Raw genomic sequence first — 20,699 nt, 5'->3', positions numbered from 1 at the left:
TTACCCTCTTATTTGCCTATGACTAAATGCAGTACGGAACAGGAAAATTGTCAGGGTACAAAGCCACCCATTCTGGCACAATTTAAATCAAAGTATTAGTACTGTGCTCATCATCTATTTGAGCACCTGTAGCACATGAAACACTATGTTTGTGTTTTTGTTCAGAAAGCAACATCTTTAACTACTGAGAACATAAAGCAGCATGTTCTCCTGATACATTCACATTCTGGCTCACTTAGATCTGTTTGCAGGTCACTAATATCTTTCCATTTTATTAGTTACATAAGGCTCACTTCAAAAAAGAAAACAGAACTGTATCAGTCACTTTAGAAAGTGTTTATTCAAAAGCTTCATAGCACCATCTTGTTTTTTAAAACATCCAAATAAAATGCAGCAATTAAAATGATTTTTTTTTTCTGTTGAGCATGACACTAACTCCACCTGTGAACACACTTACGGTTGTTCTTGCTAATATAACTGAAAAATAGCGCTCCTGTGCACACAGACATAGCACTGGGCCTTGATATAGTTATCCAGTCCTAGCTCAGTAATGGAAGAATAAAAACAAGTGAAACTGGAAACCTCAAGGAAACAGTTTTCCCCCCCCCTCCCCAAAGTCTGCTGGAAGAGAAAATTTTCTAGAGGAAATTTTTAGCAGTTTCAATTCTTATGTCCCCTCCAAAACTTCAGCAAAACTAAAAATGGCAAACCAAAAAATTTAGGGTATTCTTTTATGGTACAAGTCAGACCATGGATGGTTAATTTAGAAGTATCTCAGTTTATTTGTTCTCATAATCACTTAACTGCTAATTCTAAAGGGCCTTTTATGGCATCTTTTCTAGGGAAAACACTGGTCAAAATAATTCTATTAAGTTACTATGCTGATATTTATTAAAAATTTAAGGAAAAATCATACTGCCATGGACAGCACTTTCATTTTACCTTTTCATTATGAGTATTTTTCCCTTCCCTTTTTAGTTTTGCTGAACAGCCTGAGAGCTTTATTCACCCAAGTCAGTAAAGCGCTATTTCCCAAAGATCCTTAACTTACATTTCAAGAATATGGACCATGCTGAATGGTCACATTATCATTTGGCTATGGCTTCCAACAGGGAATTCTCTATTGCATCTACTTCTGGTTGACCATTAGGAGGCAAATATTCTGTAGTTCACTTGGCTAAAGCCCCCATAGGGTCCCAGGCTGGCAAAACGATTGGTTCCTGCTGCATCACTGCCAAGATGTCTTCTGGTACATGCTTCTTATCCACCACAACTTCATACACGTACTCAGAAAACCAGTCATCAGTCATGATCAGGTAACCTGGAGACAAAAACAGAACCATCATCAATACAGGGAAGCAGTCACATATACACGTTTCACCTATGAATGATGCATTACAAACAGGACCTAGTCATACTTCATATCTCAAGACCAAAAAAAATCAAATAAATGAACATATAGGCTAACTGGATGTACTTCATGTGCACTGAAAGGCCAAGCAAGAAGCCTCCTAGGAAAAACAAGACCCGGAATATTAATCATTTGTGCTTCCTCTGTTAAAACAGGCATTGAGAATACTCAAGTGAATTAGAATGCCTTAAAAACCAGGCATTTAAGACAGAATGTAAAATGATCTGCGTCTCTGGCTTTAGAAGTTTTCAGGATTTTATTAAGAAAAGGGAAGTTTTCCAGGTGAATATCCAAACCATCTTTGGCTTAAGAAAACTTCTGGTTTAGTTCTTGCAGTAAGAGGAGGTCATCTGCTCTCCTCAAACAAAGCCTCAATAATAAATCACACTTTGGATGAACTAAATCTTAATTTTCTCCCTTAATCTAATTTTCACTGAGCATTTCAGTGAACAGCCTTTGAACTGGGGAGGGGGGAAGGTCACATTTTGAGTATGACAGGTTTTAGCAGAAAGCTACTATTGGAAACAAACTATTCAAGGTGAACTGAAAATAAGAGTGGCTGGGAGAAAGCATTTAGAAGACAGATGAGAAAGCTTTATGTAATAAAGTTCCTCATGTCCTTATACTGTATCATCACACAATCAAATGAAACAAGAAAATGTCCAAAGAATATGGACAATAAATGCATCTATCTACACCATCTTGTTTCTAAAGCAAGAGATCAGATAATTCCCATAAATTAAAAACCCTATCAATTGCAATCCAAGCTAGAAGCCATTTTGGAAACACTGCCAAAGGGAGCTGCCTTGATTATTCTCTCTCCAGGATATGAGTTCTTGGGACACACAAAAACCTCTCACTCCCAAGAGCCAACAAGTAATTGCACCCTGAGAGGATAATGAACTCTGCTTCTGACATCCTGTATCTCAAAGCTTGACAGTGCTGATTAGGATCGCAGTGTCTGAACAAGAAGGAAACGTCAAGCAGGACTTCAGAACATGCAAATAAGTAAGGTCGCTCTTTGAGAAGGCCTGTGCCCAGTGTCACAATGAAAGCCATTATCAATTTCTTCATTAAAAGGATACACATACCTTATACACAGCAATACTCGAGAGCCTAAGGCAACCCTGAGCTCTGCGTTCCCTCCAGGTAACAAGCAGAAGTGAAAAAGAAACTGAAAAGTTTATTGCATTTCTGGGCAGGATACACAATGGAGTTTTACCTCAGGTAATTAATCTATTGCCTCTACTTGAACCATTTGTATGTTAAGACCAAAATATGGAAAAATTTGGAACAGCATCATCATACAACACAGCACCTGACTACAAAAGTGTACTCCGCTGTGTAGAGAAATGTGGACCAGACTCCTAACTTACCCAAAGGAAAACCTGAACATGCAGCATTTTAAAACTGACAAGCTGACCAGGGAAAGGTCAGTCAGATGAATGGCCCGCAAGTTATTGCACAACCTAGGATTTGGGCACCTGAAAATACAGCCCTTGCAAGTTCTCAAAGGACCTACAAGCCACTTAGTGCCTGTGCTGTAACTCCTCCATAGGGAGGAGAAATTAACAGAGCCTTTCTGCTGTAGTGTACTTATGGGACTATATATATACATATAGACACTAAATGTCTGCAGTTAAATCCTTAAAATGTCTTCATGCAGGAGAGTATGTATGCAACAACCAGTACAAGAGATTAAAAAAGCCAGAAGGGAGCTGGCTTCTAGCTGGACATGTATCACAAGGAACATTTTTCATGCCAAAACAAGCATATGGACCCCTATCAAATGGATGTGATAATGTGATTTAGTGTTCCCCTCTTGCTTGCTTTTAAAAAAAGATATCCAATAGGATAAGCCAGGTTCAAAGTTACATAATAACGTACTGTGTCTCCAGAACAAAAGAGTAAGCAGAATAATTAAATTTGCCTATATGGCTGACAAAGTGCCAATACAACACAGAAAGGAAATACTTGCCTGGGAAGTATTTTTTACCTCAAAAAACAAGTCATGTTTGTCAGCAGCTATGTTTGTTCCTTGAGGAAAAACAGATGGGATTCCAAGAAACACTTTTACAACAGATATGAATGCAATGACTAAATATTTAGGAGAGGCAACGCTAAGCTGTTCCCAGGGCTCCCCTTTCTCCAGCACAAGCACTACCACAAGAATTCAGTTCTGCCCACTTTGTGGACTTTGAGCATATAAATAACTCCATCCCACAACACCCAAACCAGGAGTCACAGACTTTCCAGTCCTGCACCGTGCAAGTCTGGGGAAAGAGGTGTTATCTGGCACCTTAGACTGTACTCAGAGAAAAGAGGGACCCCATGTGAAAAAACACTTCCATTTCTTACCAACAGGAAGTCATTTGTCTGCTTGTTTTTTAATGACTCAAAGTCTAGTCTCTGGTGTTTTGTTGCAGGCTGTACCCTTTATCATTCTGTCCAAGAAATAACAGAGTTGGGGCTTACTTGCATCGCCCACACCCAACTGGGCCTCAACTGGGATGCGCCAAGTTTAACATCATTCTTGGCTGCTCTTTACTGATGTGGATTCTGGTTCTCTGCACTGGACTTCTCCAAGCACAGCTTCCCAATTTCTTAACAAGGCTGATAAGATAAAAAAAGAAATCACTGCCAGACTCAGTGGCATAGCAGGAGAGCTAGGACAGACTACAAATCCTCACCCTCCTACATCAGCTAGTACTGGAAGAGCAAAAAAGCAGGGCAGGAGGAAGGGGAGGAAACCCTGTGAAATTACCTCTTCTAATGTCAGAGAACAGACTCTGGAGGATATGTCCAATTGCCTGCAGCTCAGCAGTGGGTTGCTTGGTCATAACTAAGAAAACCATTCAGGGATTCACCTCCCTGAAAAAAGTAATCTGAGACAGGGTCAAGCTTCCTAGTTCTGATGGGATTTTCTGTCAAGGCACTTTTCCGGACAACTCCCTAACCAAAATAAATTATAGACAGTGAGCAAGAATTTCCAGAGACCGTGGCCTCTACCAGTACCCCACAGAGAAATGATAGTGACTCACCCAGAAAAGTTCACAGATGGCATGCACACGATGCAGGCATACAAGGTATAGGCAGGGTTTATTCCAGTCACACGGAGTCTACTATTTTTCAAAGCAACAACTAGCTCCTCTGAAGTAGCTCTAGAACTCATTCTTGAAAAGTGAATCCGTATTTGGAAAAGAGATAATGTCTAAGGAGGATAAACTGTTACTGCAAACCAAGTAGCAAGTTAAGCTTACAAAGCTGGCAAACAAGTAAAGACTAGGTAACTGGGTTTGTGTTGTATCTAACTTAAAATTGAAATTTCTAGTTGCTGTAGTTTTTATTAATTTTGGATTGCATGCTCAAATTGAAGAAAGCCAAAAAATGCATGCAGCTCTCCACACAGATTGACCACAGCCCAGTAACACCAGCAGAGAACTGCTGCTCTTCAGCCACGGCTCAACAGGTACAACTTCTACTAGCAGTGTCAGTCTGCTGCACTGTGGTTTGGGAGCAATAATCAGTATCCTGAAACTGAGCCCAGTCTTTCTCCAGCTCCAATAAGGAACTCTGAACCTTGGCCAAGCAGCATATATGGCTAGCACAATCAAAGCTGCTGACAGACACCTATTAACTGCAGAATGGCTGGAGTACTAACCAAAGTCCACACACAGCAGCTGTAAAGCAAGCTGAGTAAGGCACTTCCTTCCTGGAAACATTCCTCTAACACCAGTAGCATCTAACATCACAAACCAAGTAACTGGAGTCTCTCAAAACTAAGTGTTCTGACAATAAGAACACAACTAACAAGGTATGTTTGCATTTTATATTCTATTATACATAAAGGCGCTTAATAGTTATTAGTTTGTATTTGAAAAGAAGAAACATCTTGATGTTACTTCATTGGTTTAGCTTCTTTGCTTAAACCAACATTCCAAAGTACATTTTGCTACTGTCACACTGATGAGCCTTGAAGGCTGAACATCAACATAGTTTCATTGTTTTGTCAAGACTAAAGATTTTTATTGGAATACTTTGCTGTGAATGTATACAGCTAATTCAGAACAGACACTACTGCAAGACCAAGGGGCCAGAACATAAATTAAGACAATGTTCCAAAAATATTGTATGTTTTAGTTAGCTGTTGATATATAAGATATCAAAAGTGTATGAATAAGACCACATCCTAAAACTGAGTTTTCAGGAAATGGTCTATTCCCAGAAGAAAACCCTGATATCCTGGGAAATACCAGCCACACCAAATCCTGTAAGCACAATATTTGGGATTAATGTGCAACAGAAAAATGTGGTCAGCAGTGACTATTGTGGTATGGCCCAGGACACAGTGAAGTCAGGCTTGGCATGCTCATCATGAGCTTATGCCATGGCTGAGTCCACATCCAGCCCACCTCAGATAGGAGAGGACAAAAATCATGGAGTTTCCCTCCACTCTATTTTGGAAAAGCTGACTGACTGCAGGCGTTGGCAGAGCAAAGTAGAAATACTCACACCATCAGTCCCACTCACTGAGGGCCAGGGGAGGTCAGAGCTGGCACCCAAACCTCACAGCACCCCCAGTCATTCCCAGGTTGAGCAGGGAAGCAACTAGAAGCAATTTCCTAAAGCACTGCTCAGCTGTGACTCACCATTCTGTCCCTGGTGCCTGCCCATGGGCCATGCCAGGCTGGCACACCCACCCTGCTATAGCCTAACAAATCCTCTCTGAAGGAACAATAGTGCAGGCTGAGACAGTTATCAACAGGAAAGCAAGTTCAGGCAGACAACCTGGCACGAGCAGAACGGCACGTTAACTGGGCAGGGTTTCGGTGGTGTTAGTGCTTGTCATACCAGAGAGGAACACTGCAAGGATGACACAGGTCACATTTTCAGCATGGCTTCAGAAAGGCAATCAGAATTATGATTTTAAATATTTTTTTAGCAGACGGGTGTTGGAGCTAGAACAGTTTTCATTGCAGCTGTTCACAGCACAAGCTGGAACCAGCCATACCCTCATTTCTTCATTTAGAAAATCATCAAGTAAAAGCTTGCAGTGATTGATAAACAGTGCTTTAAAAGAAAATATAAACTCCTTAGATTTCACACGTGACTCAGGAAGATTATTTAAGTAATACCAGCCACAGCCAGCAAGAGGTCCCAAAGATGAGCTAGCTGGAATGTACAGATTCAAGCTTAGCTCTGTTACCAAAATCTTTAGTACATTTAAAAGTATTGCAGTTAAGTCTTTATTTCTCCTTTCAATACTAGGAGAAAGCATTTCTATACAGTGCAGTTCTTGGAAGTGATCCTATCTGATACTGTGAAGCATTTTTTATCTACTGTCCCTTTATTAAAAGATCAGTTTACATGCCCACGGGAATTCTTAGTATCTCATAAGAGAACTACCTCCACATTTTCAGACTAGTACTACCAGATTTTTCAGACTTTTGTGCTCAATCATTTGCTCCAAAACACAATAGCACAGGTTCTGCTCTCCCCTGTCACACTTAAACTCTACAGCTGCTGGGTTTCTTTTGGTAGGGATAATAGGTGGCAATTTAATTGTGATCAACAGCAAACTGGTCTACAATGCTTAGGAAAAATAACCAGCTTTACAGCAATAAACTAATCAACCTTAAAGTTATAATGAAATATTTAAGCTTTGATAAAATATGAACTTTATCTAAAGTCTACAGTATCTTCCCATGTCTTCCATGCACAATATAAACAGTTTTGTTACTGGATTGTCATAAGCTGCAGTGTAAAAACAATGTATGTCCCATATGATTAAGCTATATTCAGAGTTCCAGTTCTAGCCTCAGAGGTGCCTCTGTCAACTTTGCCCTCCTGCCCTTGGGACCACAATACCCTGTCTGTCAAAAAGCATCAGCATCAATCACTTATGGCCACTTCCCAAAAATGCAGTTGCTTCTACAGTTGAACTTGCAACTAGTGTCAGGTTTATCCAGTGGCATTTCCTGCTTCTCCATTCAGCGTTGACATTTCATTTACTTAAACATAAGTCACATTTAAGTGAAGAATGTTTGTCTTCCAGGAATACAGTGCTGTAACTCAGCGATCCACACGCTGTCTGCAGGCTTGTTTCATGCATGTCCATGCACACCCCCCTTCCACCTCCTTTTTTTCCAAACACTAAGTTCAGCTTTGTTTTCATGACTATAAATTACTTTACCTTTATTACCACGGTCTTCACCCCAGGAGTTTTCCACTCTCCATTTTTCAAACGCGTCCTCTTGCCCATCCTGTGACAAAACAAGGCAATGGCTGTTCAGTAGTGAAGGACCATGTGAGTTCATAGCAGCCAGCCCTTCCAAGTCTAAATCCAGCACCAGCAAACCACAGAGCTCCACTCCCAGAAGACTACAGCCACTGTCAAGTTTCAGGCAATGGTTTCTTGCTAACGGTTGGAAAAACATAATTTTTTAAAATACCCATCTACCCACTTACATAAAATAAGAAGATGGTCAAATGGAGACCCTGTAATATTTATTTCAACCACAAAACTAAATTTGAATTTGGACTTAACTGACTGGCAGCATTTAAGCAGCCTTCCATATCACCTACCAGGCTGAGACGTAGAATGCACAGTTTGCATGAACTAGGAATCAGAGGAAAGCAACAAGGACAACGAAGCTGTTACTGTAAAAGCCAGCAGAGGAACAAAGCAATTGTAGTAATGTAAAACAACACTAGTAAGAGCAAATGCAAACAGTTGAATCTAGCTGAAAGATACAGCTCCAAGTTGGGCACTTTGAAGGTTATACAAGGCTTCTAAGGAGCACGAAGTACAAGTGAGTTCCTGCTCAGAAGCGTGCTGTGTTCTAGCCTGCACTGTGTGTAGCTGAAATCTGTTTCAGATCTACCGAGTACATAAAAGCACTGAACACAGCATCACAGGTTTGCTGTGCCTCAGAGCGAACAGCAGCTTCTCGTGAGGAAACAGCAGGTCCCTTGAGGAACCAAAGAACAGTTATTCTTTCCCTACCATAATTTTTTTTTTTTAACACAAAAAACTAACCTGGAAAATGTCCCACAAATCCCTTTTTAATATTCAATGGAATATCGTTGAATTGCTTCTATTCTCACTTTTAAAAAGTAGGACAGTCCTTAAAACAAGACACTCAAGACTAAGGATAAGTCAACTCTTGATGCTATCAGACTGAAACTGGGATAAACACATTTATGTACATTAAGTTTAACCAAAAGGTGCACTTAATCCACATCAATTTTTTATGTTGTAAAACTGTAATAGGATTTTTTTAAATCTTCAAAGCCTTTTTACAAAGTAGGTAAATCCAAAGTATTACCTTTTACAACTCAGTTTATCAAAGCTCCTTTAGATTAAGTTAAGGTTTAATATAAGACAACATGTTCAAACAAAAAGTAGAAACAACTTAGTTCATTTTGAATGTGGAAAAGCCTCTAAATGCTGAACTTGTTCTAAGATAATTTCTTTTAAATGACCTTTTGATTTTAGAGATAGAATCCATCATATACTGATCTTACACATCCTTTTCTTTAAGAAATCTGGTCACATTTGATCACATTGTATGCAGCTATACATTCAGGCATGTGAAAGTATGAATTTAAAAAGAGACCATAGACTATAGCTGCCAGTGAAGTCCAGCCAGTAATTGGCTACAATCAGTACAAATATACACAGCCATGAATAAAGATGTTTTACACACTAGAAAAGTATAATTTTAAATATCTAACTGAAAAACAATGACATTTTAAAAGATGCATTCATGCAGTCTGATACACAAAATAGAATTGTTACGAGCTCAGAACACACAACAGGAAAAATGATATTGAGTTGTAAAAAGTAATTCAGAAAAATTCTTATGACAATGGTCCTATCTCAAGTCCTTAAACTCCAGAGCTCAAGCAAACATTTTCACTTATATGCAAGCTCTTATTTCACCAGCCAAGGTCATGCTGGACAGGAAGAGATCACTTCAAAGAAACTTTAATAATGACAACTTCTGGAAATAAATGGAAAACATCAACATTGCAGATAACCCCGAGTTGTAAATTTTCACATGGTTCTTTTTACTTCATGTGTGCTTTGTTATACTGCCAGGAACAGATTCAGTTGTGGATTCATCTCAGCCTACTGTCTGCCACAGAGCTATTTTGGACACCATTTTCCTTCCCTAATTGTGTAGGTCAGAGAGGTCACATGCCAATGAGTTGCAGGAGGTTAAGACTGACAAAGTGCCTCCTACTGGCATTTTAACAGGAGCTTCACACTGTAAAGCATGGACTGGACTAACCATGCAGTGGGATAGGGTGGGAAACACTGTCATACTAGATTTCTTGCTCAGCAAGATGCATCAGAATATGTATTTTAAAAATCAGTTAACAGGTTTTCTGGTATCTTAAAAATAGAAGCTTTCTTTTCCCTTTCTCCAATAAAAGTTTGTTGGCAGAAGAAAAGCCCTTGACATCTAAAATTCTTCCTTTCTTGTTAAATATTTATAGTTCTGAACACTCAGACACAAACACCACAGGGAGAATAGACAACCTAGGCCTTGTGCACCAGAGTGTCACAGCACACGAACTCTAGCAGAACAGCTTACAGACTGTGAAGGAGCCCAGAGCACATCAACAAGCTGCCAGAATATTCAAATACATCTGTGCAAACATCAGAACTTTAGGACAGAGACTACCTTCTCGGTGACAGCTGTCAGGACCATGGCATGGGTCATCATCGATTCTCCAAAGATTAATCGTTCCGCTTTGTTCATGTTTTTGACGGAGACACCAAACACCAGCTCATGATTAAATCTATCAGAAAGCCACATAAACAGTATCAAAAAGGATGCAGGGAGGATTCTCACTAGTAAATCAGGGAATCAGTAGACAGCACTGTCCCAGAAGCCAGTGCACAGGTGTACAACTATTTGTAGTGTCAGAACAACTGCAAAACATGATCCCCATAGAAGTTCCTCTCACTAGATATTAGACAATTCAAATGAGGAAGAATATTTAACAACCCCTTGTTAAATCTTTAAAGGATTCAGATTTTAGCAAACAAAAAAATTTCTGTTGCGGCCAAATTACTTAAATAGACTCTTTTGGGGTATCTAATCTAAAATATGGACAAATTAGTTTCTTAAGTAGCTAAAGGACTGTAATTCCTAGCCAAGTGTCCCAAATTGTATTGTTTTGATTTTTCTACTTACATATTCACATCATTGATTCCCAGCTTGCCATAGAAGTGCTTTGCAACATCGCAGCCAAACCACACAGCCTACAAATAGAAGGAAGAGTCATGTCTAGGCCACAGCACAGTGAGTTTTACATTACAAGAGCTGCACCATGACATCCACGAAGAGACACCAAACAAACCTCGCCATCTTTAATAGATGCTGCAGCTAATTTTTTCAAGACATCAACAGGCTGGTTGTTGTAGAGCGTTTTCCTTCCTCCTGTCATGTTTCCCAGGTACTCCACTGTATACAGCCTGTTGTATGGATTCTGAGGTCGAGGATCATTCACTAGACAAATCTGCCAAAAACCAAGATGTCATAAATTAAGGTGCAACTTACCTGAAATCTTAAAGAAGTGAATCTAGATGGATTTCAGAGAATTGCTTTTGTCCCAGGTAGCTGTCTGTCCCGTTATCATACAAGCCACTTGGCTGAAATACCCGTTTCTTATAACATTTTGTTTGTTGAAGTTCACCTCATAACTGTGGCACAGCAGGTTTGCACATTATTCCTGCTCTCTAATGGCATTTTATGACTGATGAGATCATTACATATTTTATCATTACAAAAGCATCGTGGAAGTGCAGTGCAAGATCACAGCTAATTAAAGGGTAGAGCACAAACAGGAGAATGGGGACAATAATCATAGGGGCCACCTTTGAGTTGTGGGAGCGGTACCCATCCCACATGGTGCAGTTACGGGGGTGGACAGTACACCTGCAACAGTGGAAAATGTGACTTAACAGCAAAAAAAGGTCTTAGGAAGCTACTGCCTTTCAGCACCCCCAACCTTGTCCTCCATGTTGAAGTAAGGCTTCACGTGCTCATTGTAGAACTGGACTGGTGTCACAGGGCCATATTTGTGGTAGTTCTTCTCCTTATCCCGGAACTCCCAGCAGAAGGTCTCCGGAGGGTTGCCCAGGCAAGTACTCACTATTCTGAAAACCTGCCCAGAGAACACACACCTGTGAACTTGCTGAAACATGCAGGTCTGCCTCTCCTACCACAGCAATGCCACTGATGAATGGATTTCTCCATGGGAGAAACAACTGGAAAAATGGGATCTTAAAACCCACCTTTCAAGAACATGAATAAACGTACACACATGAATTATTTTCATTCAGCTCTGGACTTCTAGGTGTTTTAACACTTCAATCTGAAAGGATCTCCCTCACAGCATGGGGAGAAGGTAAGCTTAAGGTTGAACATAAAAATTCCAAGTTATCCTAGGAAAGCAGCAGCCAAAAGCAAAAGCCAATGCACTGCCCAGTCTCATTCCCACATTTTATAAGTAATTCTGAAGATCCAACAAGAGTTTTCCCAGTGCAGGAGAAACTTAGACTGATTCTAGAAAGGCTTAAGCATTCAGCATCACCTACCAGGTGGTTTGCCCCACACAAACCAGACCTCCCAGTACACATACAGCAAAGGATTTTATCCCAGTATTCCCCCTGTACTAACCCCTTTTTTCCTGCAGTGCCCATCTGGATTTCAAAAATGGGCCTTTGCTTCTTTTCAAAAGCCCAGAATAATCTTCTTGTTAAATGTATTAAGACAATGCCTCAGTTTAGGGTTGAGCTGGCAGGTTACATAATTTAATTCAAGATTCCTGCCTGCTGACCACGACATCCTCTGCAGCTGGCAGCTTCCTATTGATTTTTAGCACAAGAAGTTGACCAGATTTCGAGTCAGCCTCCCTATAAATCAGAATATCAAACTGCACTTAAGGATCACTACTGTACTTTCTCACAAGGCTTATCAAAATGTGCTAACTCACAGGCAGTGCAAGCAGATGACTGTCTTTAGGGATATTTAGCAGGACCTGCCACAGGTACTCCGGGGACAGAGATTTCAATCACAAACAGGTCTGAATCTGTTTTACTTCAGCTGACACTGGTTGACTTCAGTTCTATCCACATCCTGAACACAAGACAAGTCTTTTCCTTGCAAGGAACCAACAGGTTACTTAAAATTAGAGAAGGGGGAGTCAAATCTCAACTGCACCTTCTGCAGGAGAACCCCATGCCTGTGGTTTGTGCCAGCTTTCCTAGGCTGTCAGTCTTGACACCTTCCTCTTGCTGACTTTTCACAGGAGAGGAGACAATACCTTTCCCAAAGCTAACTTACTCTTTCTGGAGCTAGTTGAGCTGATTTACATGGATCTTAAGGCTCCGCAAGAACTAGCTTTGTGCTAGTGGGCACTTTGTGCTGGTGGCAAAAAGTGCAATCATTGTTCATGCTAAGTAACAGTATTTGGCTGTGCACAAAATAAAGGTGGTCTTGATCCAAGCAATGTAAGACGACCAGTGAAGAGATTAATTATGGGTCGAAACAAGGCTGTGGCTTAATGTTTTTATTGGAGGAACTCGCACATTTGTTTCTCAAATATGTTAAAGAACAAATGTCAATCCCTAAACTACTATAAATATTTAATTTTGTACAGACTGCACAAAAGGTAGCATTTGCTGTGGATACACCCACATAACCTCAGACAACCCCAAGCGGTGAGAGATGAGGCTATGCAAACAAAATAAAAAAGAAAAACACCTAAAAAGAAGAGCAACAAGCAAACAGGCTCTAGCCAAAGGAAAATGGTGGAGACAGAAGTCTCAAGTTAACAGAGGCAGTGGAGCCTGGGAAGAGCCTCCCTCAATTGTTTTGCCACCACACCCATCACAGGCCATCTCTTAGTATCTCAGAAGCTTCCTCCATCAATAAATAAAATAAGCAGACGTATTTAAACTAAAAGGTGACTTATATCACTCTAGTGACAACTAGAACTGAGATAAGGCAAAAAATAGAGGCTTGTGCTAAAAAACAAAACGAATGAGGAGGGGAAAGGACACTCCTGATAAAGAAGAATCTACAAAGGAGAACAGTAAAGGAAGAAAAATTCAATCACATGCACTGCACAGATTTCAACTTCTGACCTGCTGTGCACTGTTTTGATAAGAAAAACGTTTATACAGTTCTGGAGTGAGTATTTAATCTTGTGTTCCAGTACAACTGCCCCATTTTAGCTAGAGCACTGCTTCCCAGCATGAGTGAACCAAGATTTGATATGCACATAAAACTTCACAGAACAAAACCAAGTTCTGCTTTGCCACATACAAAACCAGATGCAATGCCACTTAATACATACAAACACAAGAAATAAGAGTGGTCTCAGACCTTTGAAATTAAGTGTCTTTAAAGTATCCAAGAGAGGTGCAATTGCACATTTCAACTATAATGTTTGTTGAAAGTAAATCCACTTAAGTTGCAAACCATTATTACTGCCACAAGAGGAAACCCTGTGTTAACTTCAGAGAATTAAGCACACCCTTTCTACAGAACAGACAAATTGCAATCAGTTAATGAGCCTTTAATGCTGGTTCCAGGATCCCTGGTCAGAGGGCAAGAGGCTCTAAACAAATAAAGAGACATTTTGCAGTGCACTGTATGTCATTGCCCTACCAGTAAGAAGCTTTTGATGTCTGCTGTAAAATCCTCCAAGGGCTTTTGGACACACACACTGGATGTAAGTTACATTAATTAACTTTTGAACTAAGTGCTGATTGGCAACATACTGGGGTAGGCTCAAAGCACCCAATTACTGTTGATCTTAAGGCATACATTTCACAAAAGTTTTAATTTCAATAATATAATGCAAGGAACACAAATCAGTTTTTTAATCTAACCTTAAAATTAGATTAAAAGCTACAGGTTTTTACATGAAGTGCAAAGATGCATTTCCACAACCAAACCAACACATTAATTCTTGGATATTAATGGCACTGCTGATGCTTTACAGAAATAGCCTGAGATAGGTTCTAATACTGATGTTTACTGGACTGCAGAAAAACTAACAGACATCCAAAACATTTGATTTCTTAAGTCATCTAAAGACAGACATTAAGATCACTGGGTTACTTTGCATTGTATGTTTGAGAAACAAATGAAATTTTTTTTTTTTTTTCCAAACAAAATGCACACACTTGGTCAAACTAAAGCATCCTGAACTTTAAACACTGGTTTTGGCTATTTAAGAATCAAGTATGAGGACTGCTGAATGAGAAAAAATGACATGTGTCACTCATTCAGTGTGACCAGAGGGAGGGTCAGCCACACCCACACTACACACTGCTATTCTGAGTTAATTCACACAGAAACAGATGCTGCGATTCCCTCCTCTGCTGCCACAGTATCAGACCACAGCTGGATTCAGCCTTGTGTTCAGCTCACATCTTTCCCACAGTGCAGAGAACTCCCTTTTGTTGTTCTTTTCTGCTCTCTTGTGGGGAATTTCTGTAACAACACTTGTAGTGTGAGATTTTGCACTCAAAGCCATCAGAATGCAATTTTTCAACCTGACGCTTTCCTGCTTCTTATAAAAGCCTGGTAGGATACTGTTTTGATCTCTCAAGATACAAAATGCTGCTTTCCTAAAGAAAGGGGCAAATGTCTCTAAAAATGTCATAATTCTGGAATTTCTAAGTTCAAATACTTCTCTGGAAGTATTAGAAAACTCAGAATGAGATAAGCAATAATAAGCACTTAAAATTCACTCAAATACCTTCAAGTGCACTGCCAGACAACACATTCCTAGTCAGGAAAACAAAGGACATTTGTTTTGGCTGATCCAATAGCTATAGAACAAGAGTAAGCAAGAAATCTCATCCATTCTAGCCTTGTGTGCCAAGAGGATTCATGCCACAGGTGTATTTACCTCTTCTATCATCGTATCCATCGCAGCACAAAGTTCTCCTTTCATTGTTCCACTTTCCACCATATTTCTTAGCCGCAAACAGTATTCTCTCATCTGTTTACAGAGAAAGTCATTTTATTATAAGGGTATGGAAGCTGCCACCTAACCAGATAGGAAATCCTGAAAACTGTTTCAAGCACCTATATTTTACACTTCAAAATGAAAACAAAATCCCTTTCAGAAAGCTTTATTAGATGAAGATTCTTTAAAAAAATATCAATTGAATGATTGAAAAGAAAAAGTTGACCAAAAAAATTCTGAAATTAACAAGTAGTTGCAACTCAATTACTATTTTCCAACCATTTGAAGCTTACAGCCATTTCTCTCTGCTCCGTAACTGATGCTGCAACAGCCATATACATCACCACCTCTGTGACTCAGAGAACAAACTGTCTTCATACTGTAAAATTATTTTGCAATTCTAATGCATAATTGATCTCCTGGTTGATAAAAGGAATGGAGCATTTCCCTACTGCATGCAGAATTGCAGTAAGAGTAGCACATGCTTCCCATTACTGTCACCATCCATAAGGCCAGGAACAGTGAGTGGGGCTCCCTCAAGCCCAGCTGTTTTGCGATGTTTCAGACTGGAATAACATTAACACCATTCATAATGTCTAAGCTCATTCCAGCACATATTTTACATTTTTAATGTGGATTTCAGCAGGCAGTTTTCCCTGAGCATGTAGTGTAGGAACTCGGAAAAAAAAAAAAATCAAAGCTCACTGTAAAAAACACTTTAATTGCCTTTATATCTAGCTACCTGCACTAGCATCTTACCAGATTAATTAATTTCTTAGTTCAGGGAGCAAGCTTACACCTTCCTTCAGACAAAGCTCCACGCTCCTATACTGAAAGCTGATTTAAGATTCAGTGTTTTGAAAATATATTTTTATCTTTTCCATCAAATTTGGCAGTAATCTCTAGAAACCTTGGCATACTGGTAGATGAAATATTGAGGGGGTGGAAAGACGTCACCTAGAGGCCAAGTGCTAGTTTTGCAGAAACAGACTTCATCAGCTACATATCAAAAATTAACTTTTTGAAATTTGAGGATTAGAAACAATTGCTACTGAAGCCTGGCAATGGCCATCTTCCACAGATATACCTTCCTACTCCATGTTTCAGGATTAACAGAAGACTTTACTGAGACTTTAGGCTGCTTTTTGAATAAAAAAATGTACTTTTCTGAATAAAAAATGCACTTAATACTTTGGTCAATAAAGAGAAATTAAGGTGGCTAGGAACACTTGGAGCAGGTTCATTCCCATCCCCTCTCCTTAATTATATCATCTATATCAATTTACCTTATGGTTCAAGATCTCATTCATCCTTCTAGTAGCTTCTGTGGTATGAGACTCAGGGAAGTATTTCTTGGGGACAACACCATACTTTTCTAAAAGCAAATAATAAAAGTATGGGTTAACAATTGTCTTTTCCCCACAGCAGGTGCTAATGCTTCCACTTACACCCATGTAAAAAAAATACAGTTGTTTTTTGTGCAGAGATTATAAGGGAAAGTCTCTTAAAGTTACAAGTATTCAAGATTACATTTTAATTGGTGACTGAATCTTGACCTCTGCTCTGCATTCCAGGAGTCCCAAAAGGTGGAACCCCTGAACTGCTCAGTATCATTTAATTCAACACTTAATTCTAAACTTATTAGGGCTTTTTAAGACGATCTTTTCACCAGAACACACCTGATTACTTGAAAATTAAGCTACTGAAATATCTTCTAAAGAACAGGGCCTCTTATGAATTATTCTATGTATTTTATCTAAGGTTAAGTGATTAACATCCCAGTTTCCTTTCCTCCTCAACATTAATAAAACACCAGCGACAACTCAATTGCTTCCTACATTAAGGTACTAATCAAAGATCACACCATGCAAGGCCTGGATGTAACAGCAGCAGCCAAAATCTCCTCTGCCCTGATTAAGTATGTATAACAATTGGATGGGAAAATGTAACCTCAAGGCTTCAAACAAACAAATTCCTTTTGTGATTCTAAGCTTATATTATTGGCTTGTTGACTTACAGAGGTGTCACATTGTTTCACAATACAAATGAAAGCAAATAACAGTTTTAATTCAGACACTGAAAAGTATCTCCTTCATCAGTGTAAGGAAGATCCCACTTAGGCTGGATCTTTGTAAGACCAGCATTGCCACATTCCACATCATTTCCCTCTCACTGATCTTTACAACCATCTTTCTTCAGGCTGCAACGTGAAGCAGTTTTGCTTCTGCCTTGTAGACACACCCTAGCCTAGCAATGGTTTTTTCCTTACTGTGTGCCCTAAAAATTGTATACATGGATAGAGATAAATGATGCTGAGATGATGACTAAAGTAAAAAAGGGGTTGAACCTTTTTACTAAATGTAAAGTCTGGAACATCTAATTACTTCTGTTGATCTTCTGAGCTTCTATCATCAGCAGCAATATGCAAGAGTGAAGATCCCAGACAAGATTTAAGCATAACATTTACAAACTGGTATGAAAAGGTCTTTGATTAAAACAGGTAGTGGCTAATGGCATCATGCTCCTTGGCAAACTCCCAGGACAATTTCTTCTTCTGTTTCATTCCTCATCTCTCAAATCAGCCTGCAGTTTCAAGAAGTGCTCTTAGTGACCAATTCTCTTACCAATAATGTTAACCAACATATCCCACTGTCCACCATCATTCGTGGGGTTGGAGAGCAGGAACTGTATCAGTCTTCCTTCCACAGGCTCCTTTTTCTGAGCTGTTTCCACAAAGGCATTTAAAAAGTAGTAACAGCGTTCAACCTGGAACAGACAGGCAGGCAAAACAGATATTTTAAGTGTGACATCGTGCATTAATTCATTCCTGAGTATTCTGTTCTTCCAAAGTCCTAACTAGATGAAGCTACCTTCTGTTCATCCACTTAAGTTCCTATTTTCCCTTTAGCATTGCAGGGCTTATCCTAAAAATTTACTTCTGTCACAGACCAAATATTTAGGGGTGAGTTAGCACAGAGGATAGCAGAACAGAAAACGTGAAACACGAAACAGAAGTTACACAATCAAGCCTGGCCCAAACTAGCACTAGGTTTCCTCTATTTCCCTTAGGGGAAAAAAGCAGACATGTAACTTGCAGATCAGTAGGTCACAAGCATGACTGAAAGCTCAACAAAGTTAATCATGTTTCCCCTGAGCCTCCTACAAATAACTTGAAACAGACGCAACACTTGAAAGAAGACTTTTACTATTCCAAACCACTAACACCTTCACAACTTTCTTCTCAAGCCAAAGTCCTACTTTGCTTGACCTGCATTTAAAATACGTATTTAAAGAACTTTTGAAGATTCTTCTCATGTATGTTTTCTGCCTAGATTGTTAAATTAGTCCAGCCTAAAAGAAATTCTGTCCTAATACTAATACCTGATTGCATAAGCTGTCCTAGCACAACCTGTGATCTGTTCTACTGTACCTTATCCCAGAAAAAGAGATACGACTGGCTGAATTCAAACTCCTCGATGTTGTATTTCTTCATGAAAGGAAGACGCATTGCATTGAGACAGGAAAAGATCCAACATCTCCCTGAGAGATCAAAGGAACAAGAATTAAACTGGAATTTGTGTACTCAAGAGCTGTGTAAGATTTTTTTTTTAAGTCATGATTCATGACAGTTCTGCCTCAAGACTTTGGCCCACTGCTCTGCCTGGGATTGCAGAACACCAAAAATCTTGTAAGAAGTTCAGAAATCTTACTGCAAATGCAGGTGTCTCAACTGATTTTATCTTACACTACACAGGAGGGAAAAGAGATAAACACTGCAAGTCTAAAGACTGTTATTAACTCAAGAAGATGCTGCAGGGATGTAATTTTGCTCCAAAGCCTAACAAAAGGCTTCGGAGGTGGCCATCGCTCCCGGGAGTGCATCAGCATTACATCAATCACCCCCCAAACGCCAAAGCCGCCGAGGGAGCGGGCCCCTCCCTACCGCGAACACCGACCCCCCCCGCCCCGGCAACCGAGGAGCCCCTTACCGGAGTTTTTCTGGTTGGTGACCGGCTTCCCCTCGGCGGGCACGGCGTGCTGGAAGACCTGCACCGTGTCCTGCACCACTTGCCGCTGCAGACACACCTCCAGCGGGTCGTTGCAGGTCGCCACGTTCTGGGCCAGCAGGAACTGGGGCTCGGCCCGCAGCCGCCGGGTGAAGGCGGCGGCCTTCTCCGTGCTCAGCCCTGCGGGCCGCGGGGGCTGCCGTCACCACCGGAGACCGCAGCCCCCCCCCCACACACACATCCGGCATCCCCCTCCCTCAGCACCCCTCATCCCGGTAACCACCCCCCGCCATTGCTCAGCTAACGGCGTGTCCCCGTCCCCCCCCCTCCCCCAGTTCATTCTCCCCCGAGCCCCGGTAACTCCCCCCACCAGCCCACCGCCCCGGTAGCGGCCGGGCCTCGCCCCTCACCGCGGGCGTTCATGGCACAGGCGGCGCGAGCTCCCGGCACGGAAAGCGCCGCTCAACGGCCGGGCCCACCGCAGGTCGCGCGGCCAGGCGGAAGCGGCTCTTATAGCCCCGGCACCGGAAGCAGGAAGCGGGGCGGCGGGCGGCGGGGCGGACGGCGCGCCGCGAGGGACACGCTTGCCGCGGTTGCGCGCAGCGGCGCTGGGGGCTCCACTCCCCCCCCCCCCCCCTCCCGCTCCGCTTCCAGAACGTTCGGCGGCGCCGCCTGAGGCAGAACGCGGTTCTCCCGGTGGCCGCGGCCTCCCCGCTCCGCCCCGAGGAGCCGCTGTGGCGGTGGCTGCCTGTGGGCCATACCCGGCCCCGAGGCTCCGGGCAGCCGCGTTCCCTCAGGGCTGGTGTGGCCCGGGGTGAGGGAGGCCCCGTTGTCCTGCTGCCCCCGGGGCTTGGTCCCCGCGGTGTCACCCCCCTCCCTGCTTAACGGGAAGGCTGAAACATGTCTCTGCAGCAGGCGGTGGGAAGGCCGAGCGCCCGGGAGTGTGTGGTGTGCGGAGTAACGACTTTACAACCTCTAGGGTTATAAAGGATGATACGTTTATTCAGCGCTGGGTGCACGGGGGATCGCTCCTCCACAAACGTGCACATTTTGGAGCAAAAAGCAGCTCCTTTCTATAGCGTAAAGTGTTTACATATTCATTATAATCCTGAGAATAGGGAGAGATATTACAATTAGTTTTAATAATTCATTATCATAAATCCCACCCTGAGTCCTTCCCTGTTGCGTCTGAGCAGTGGCTCCTGGTGGTCTTGGGCAGGGGTCTTCGGGATGAAGATTGAAGATGCCTCCTCTTCCTCTTGTGACTTTTCACCCAA

At 41.4% G+C, this 20,699-nt stretch overlaps 1 protein-coding gene across 1 annotated transcript; it reads right to left on the bottom strand.

Annotated features, from left to right (window-relative positions):
- Positions 1-321: 321 nt before the first annotated feature.
- On the bottom strand, positions 322-19,952 carry BLMH (bleomycin hydrolase). Its single transcript, XM_074923003.1, has 12 exons — positions 19,833-19,952; positions 19,405-19,602; positions 18,846-18,955; positions 18,040-18,181; positions 16,702-16,790; positions 15,356-15,448; positions 11,438-11,593; positions 10,787-10,945; positions 10,621-10,688; positions 10,105-10,222; positions 7,605-7,674; positions 322-1,321 (listed from the first exon to the last, which is right to left on the bottom strand). Exons 1-12 carry the CDS (start codon positions 19,843-19,845, stop codon positions 1,170-1,172), a joined length of 1,368 nt encoding a protein of 455 aa, XP_074779104.1. The 5' UTR covers positions 19,846-19,952; the 3' UTR covers positions 322-1,169.
- Between the last annotated feature and the right edge of the window lie 747 nt (positions 19,953-20,699).

The sequence above is a fragment of the Athene noctua genome, chromosome 19 (assembly GCF_965140245.1).
Source record: "Athene noctua chromosome 19, bAthNoc1.hap1.1, whole genome shotgun sequence".
Lineage (NCBI taxonomy): Eukaryota > Metazoa > Chordata > Aves > Strigiformes > Strigidae > Athene > Athene noctua.
Note: the sequence above shows the minus strand (reverse complement) of the source record. Positions and strands in the feature narration are given on the sequence as shown.

Excerpts from the sequence above, each read along its gene's own strand:
- BLMH (XM_074923003.1), bottom strand. Across the intron at positions 10,223-10,620 it reads GGAATCAATGATGTGAATAT|ATTTAATCATGAGCTGGTGT; the intron begins GTAAGTAGAAAA and ends GCTTTCTGATAG. Across the intron at positions 7,675-10,104 it reads TGACAGCTGTCACCGAGAAG|GATGGGCAAGAGGACGCGTT; the intron begins GTAGTCTCTGTC and ends GTTTTGTCACAG.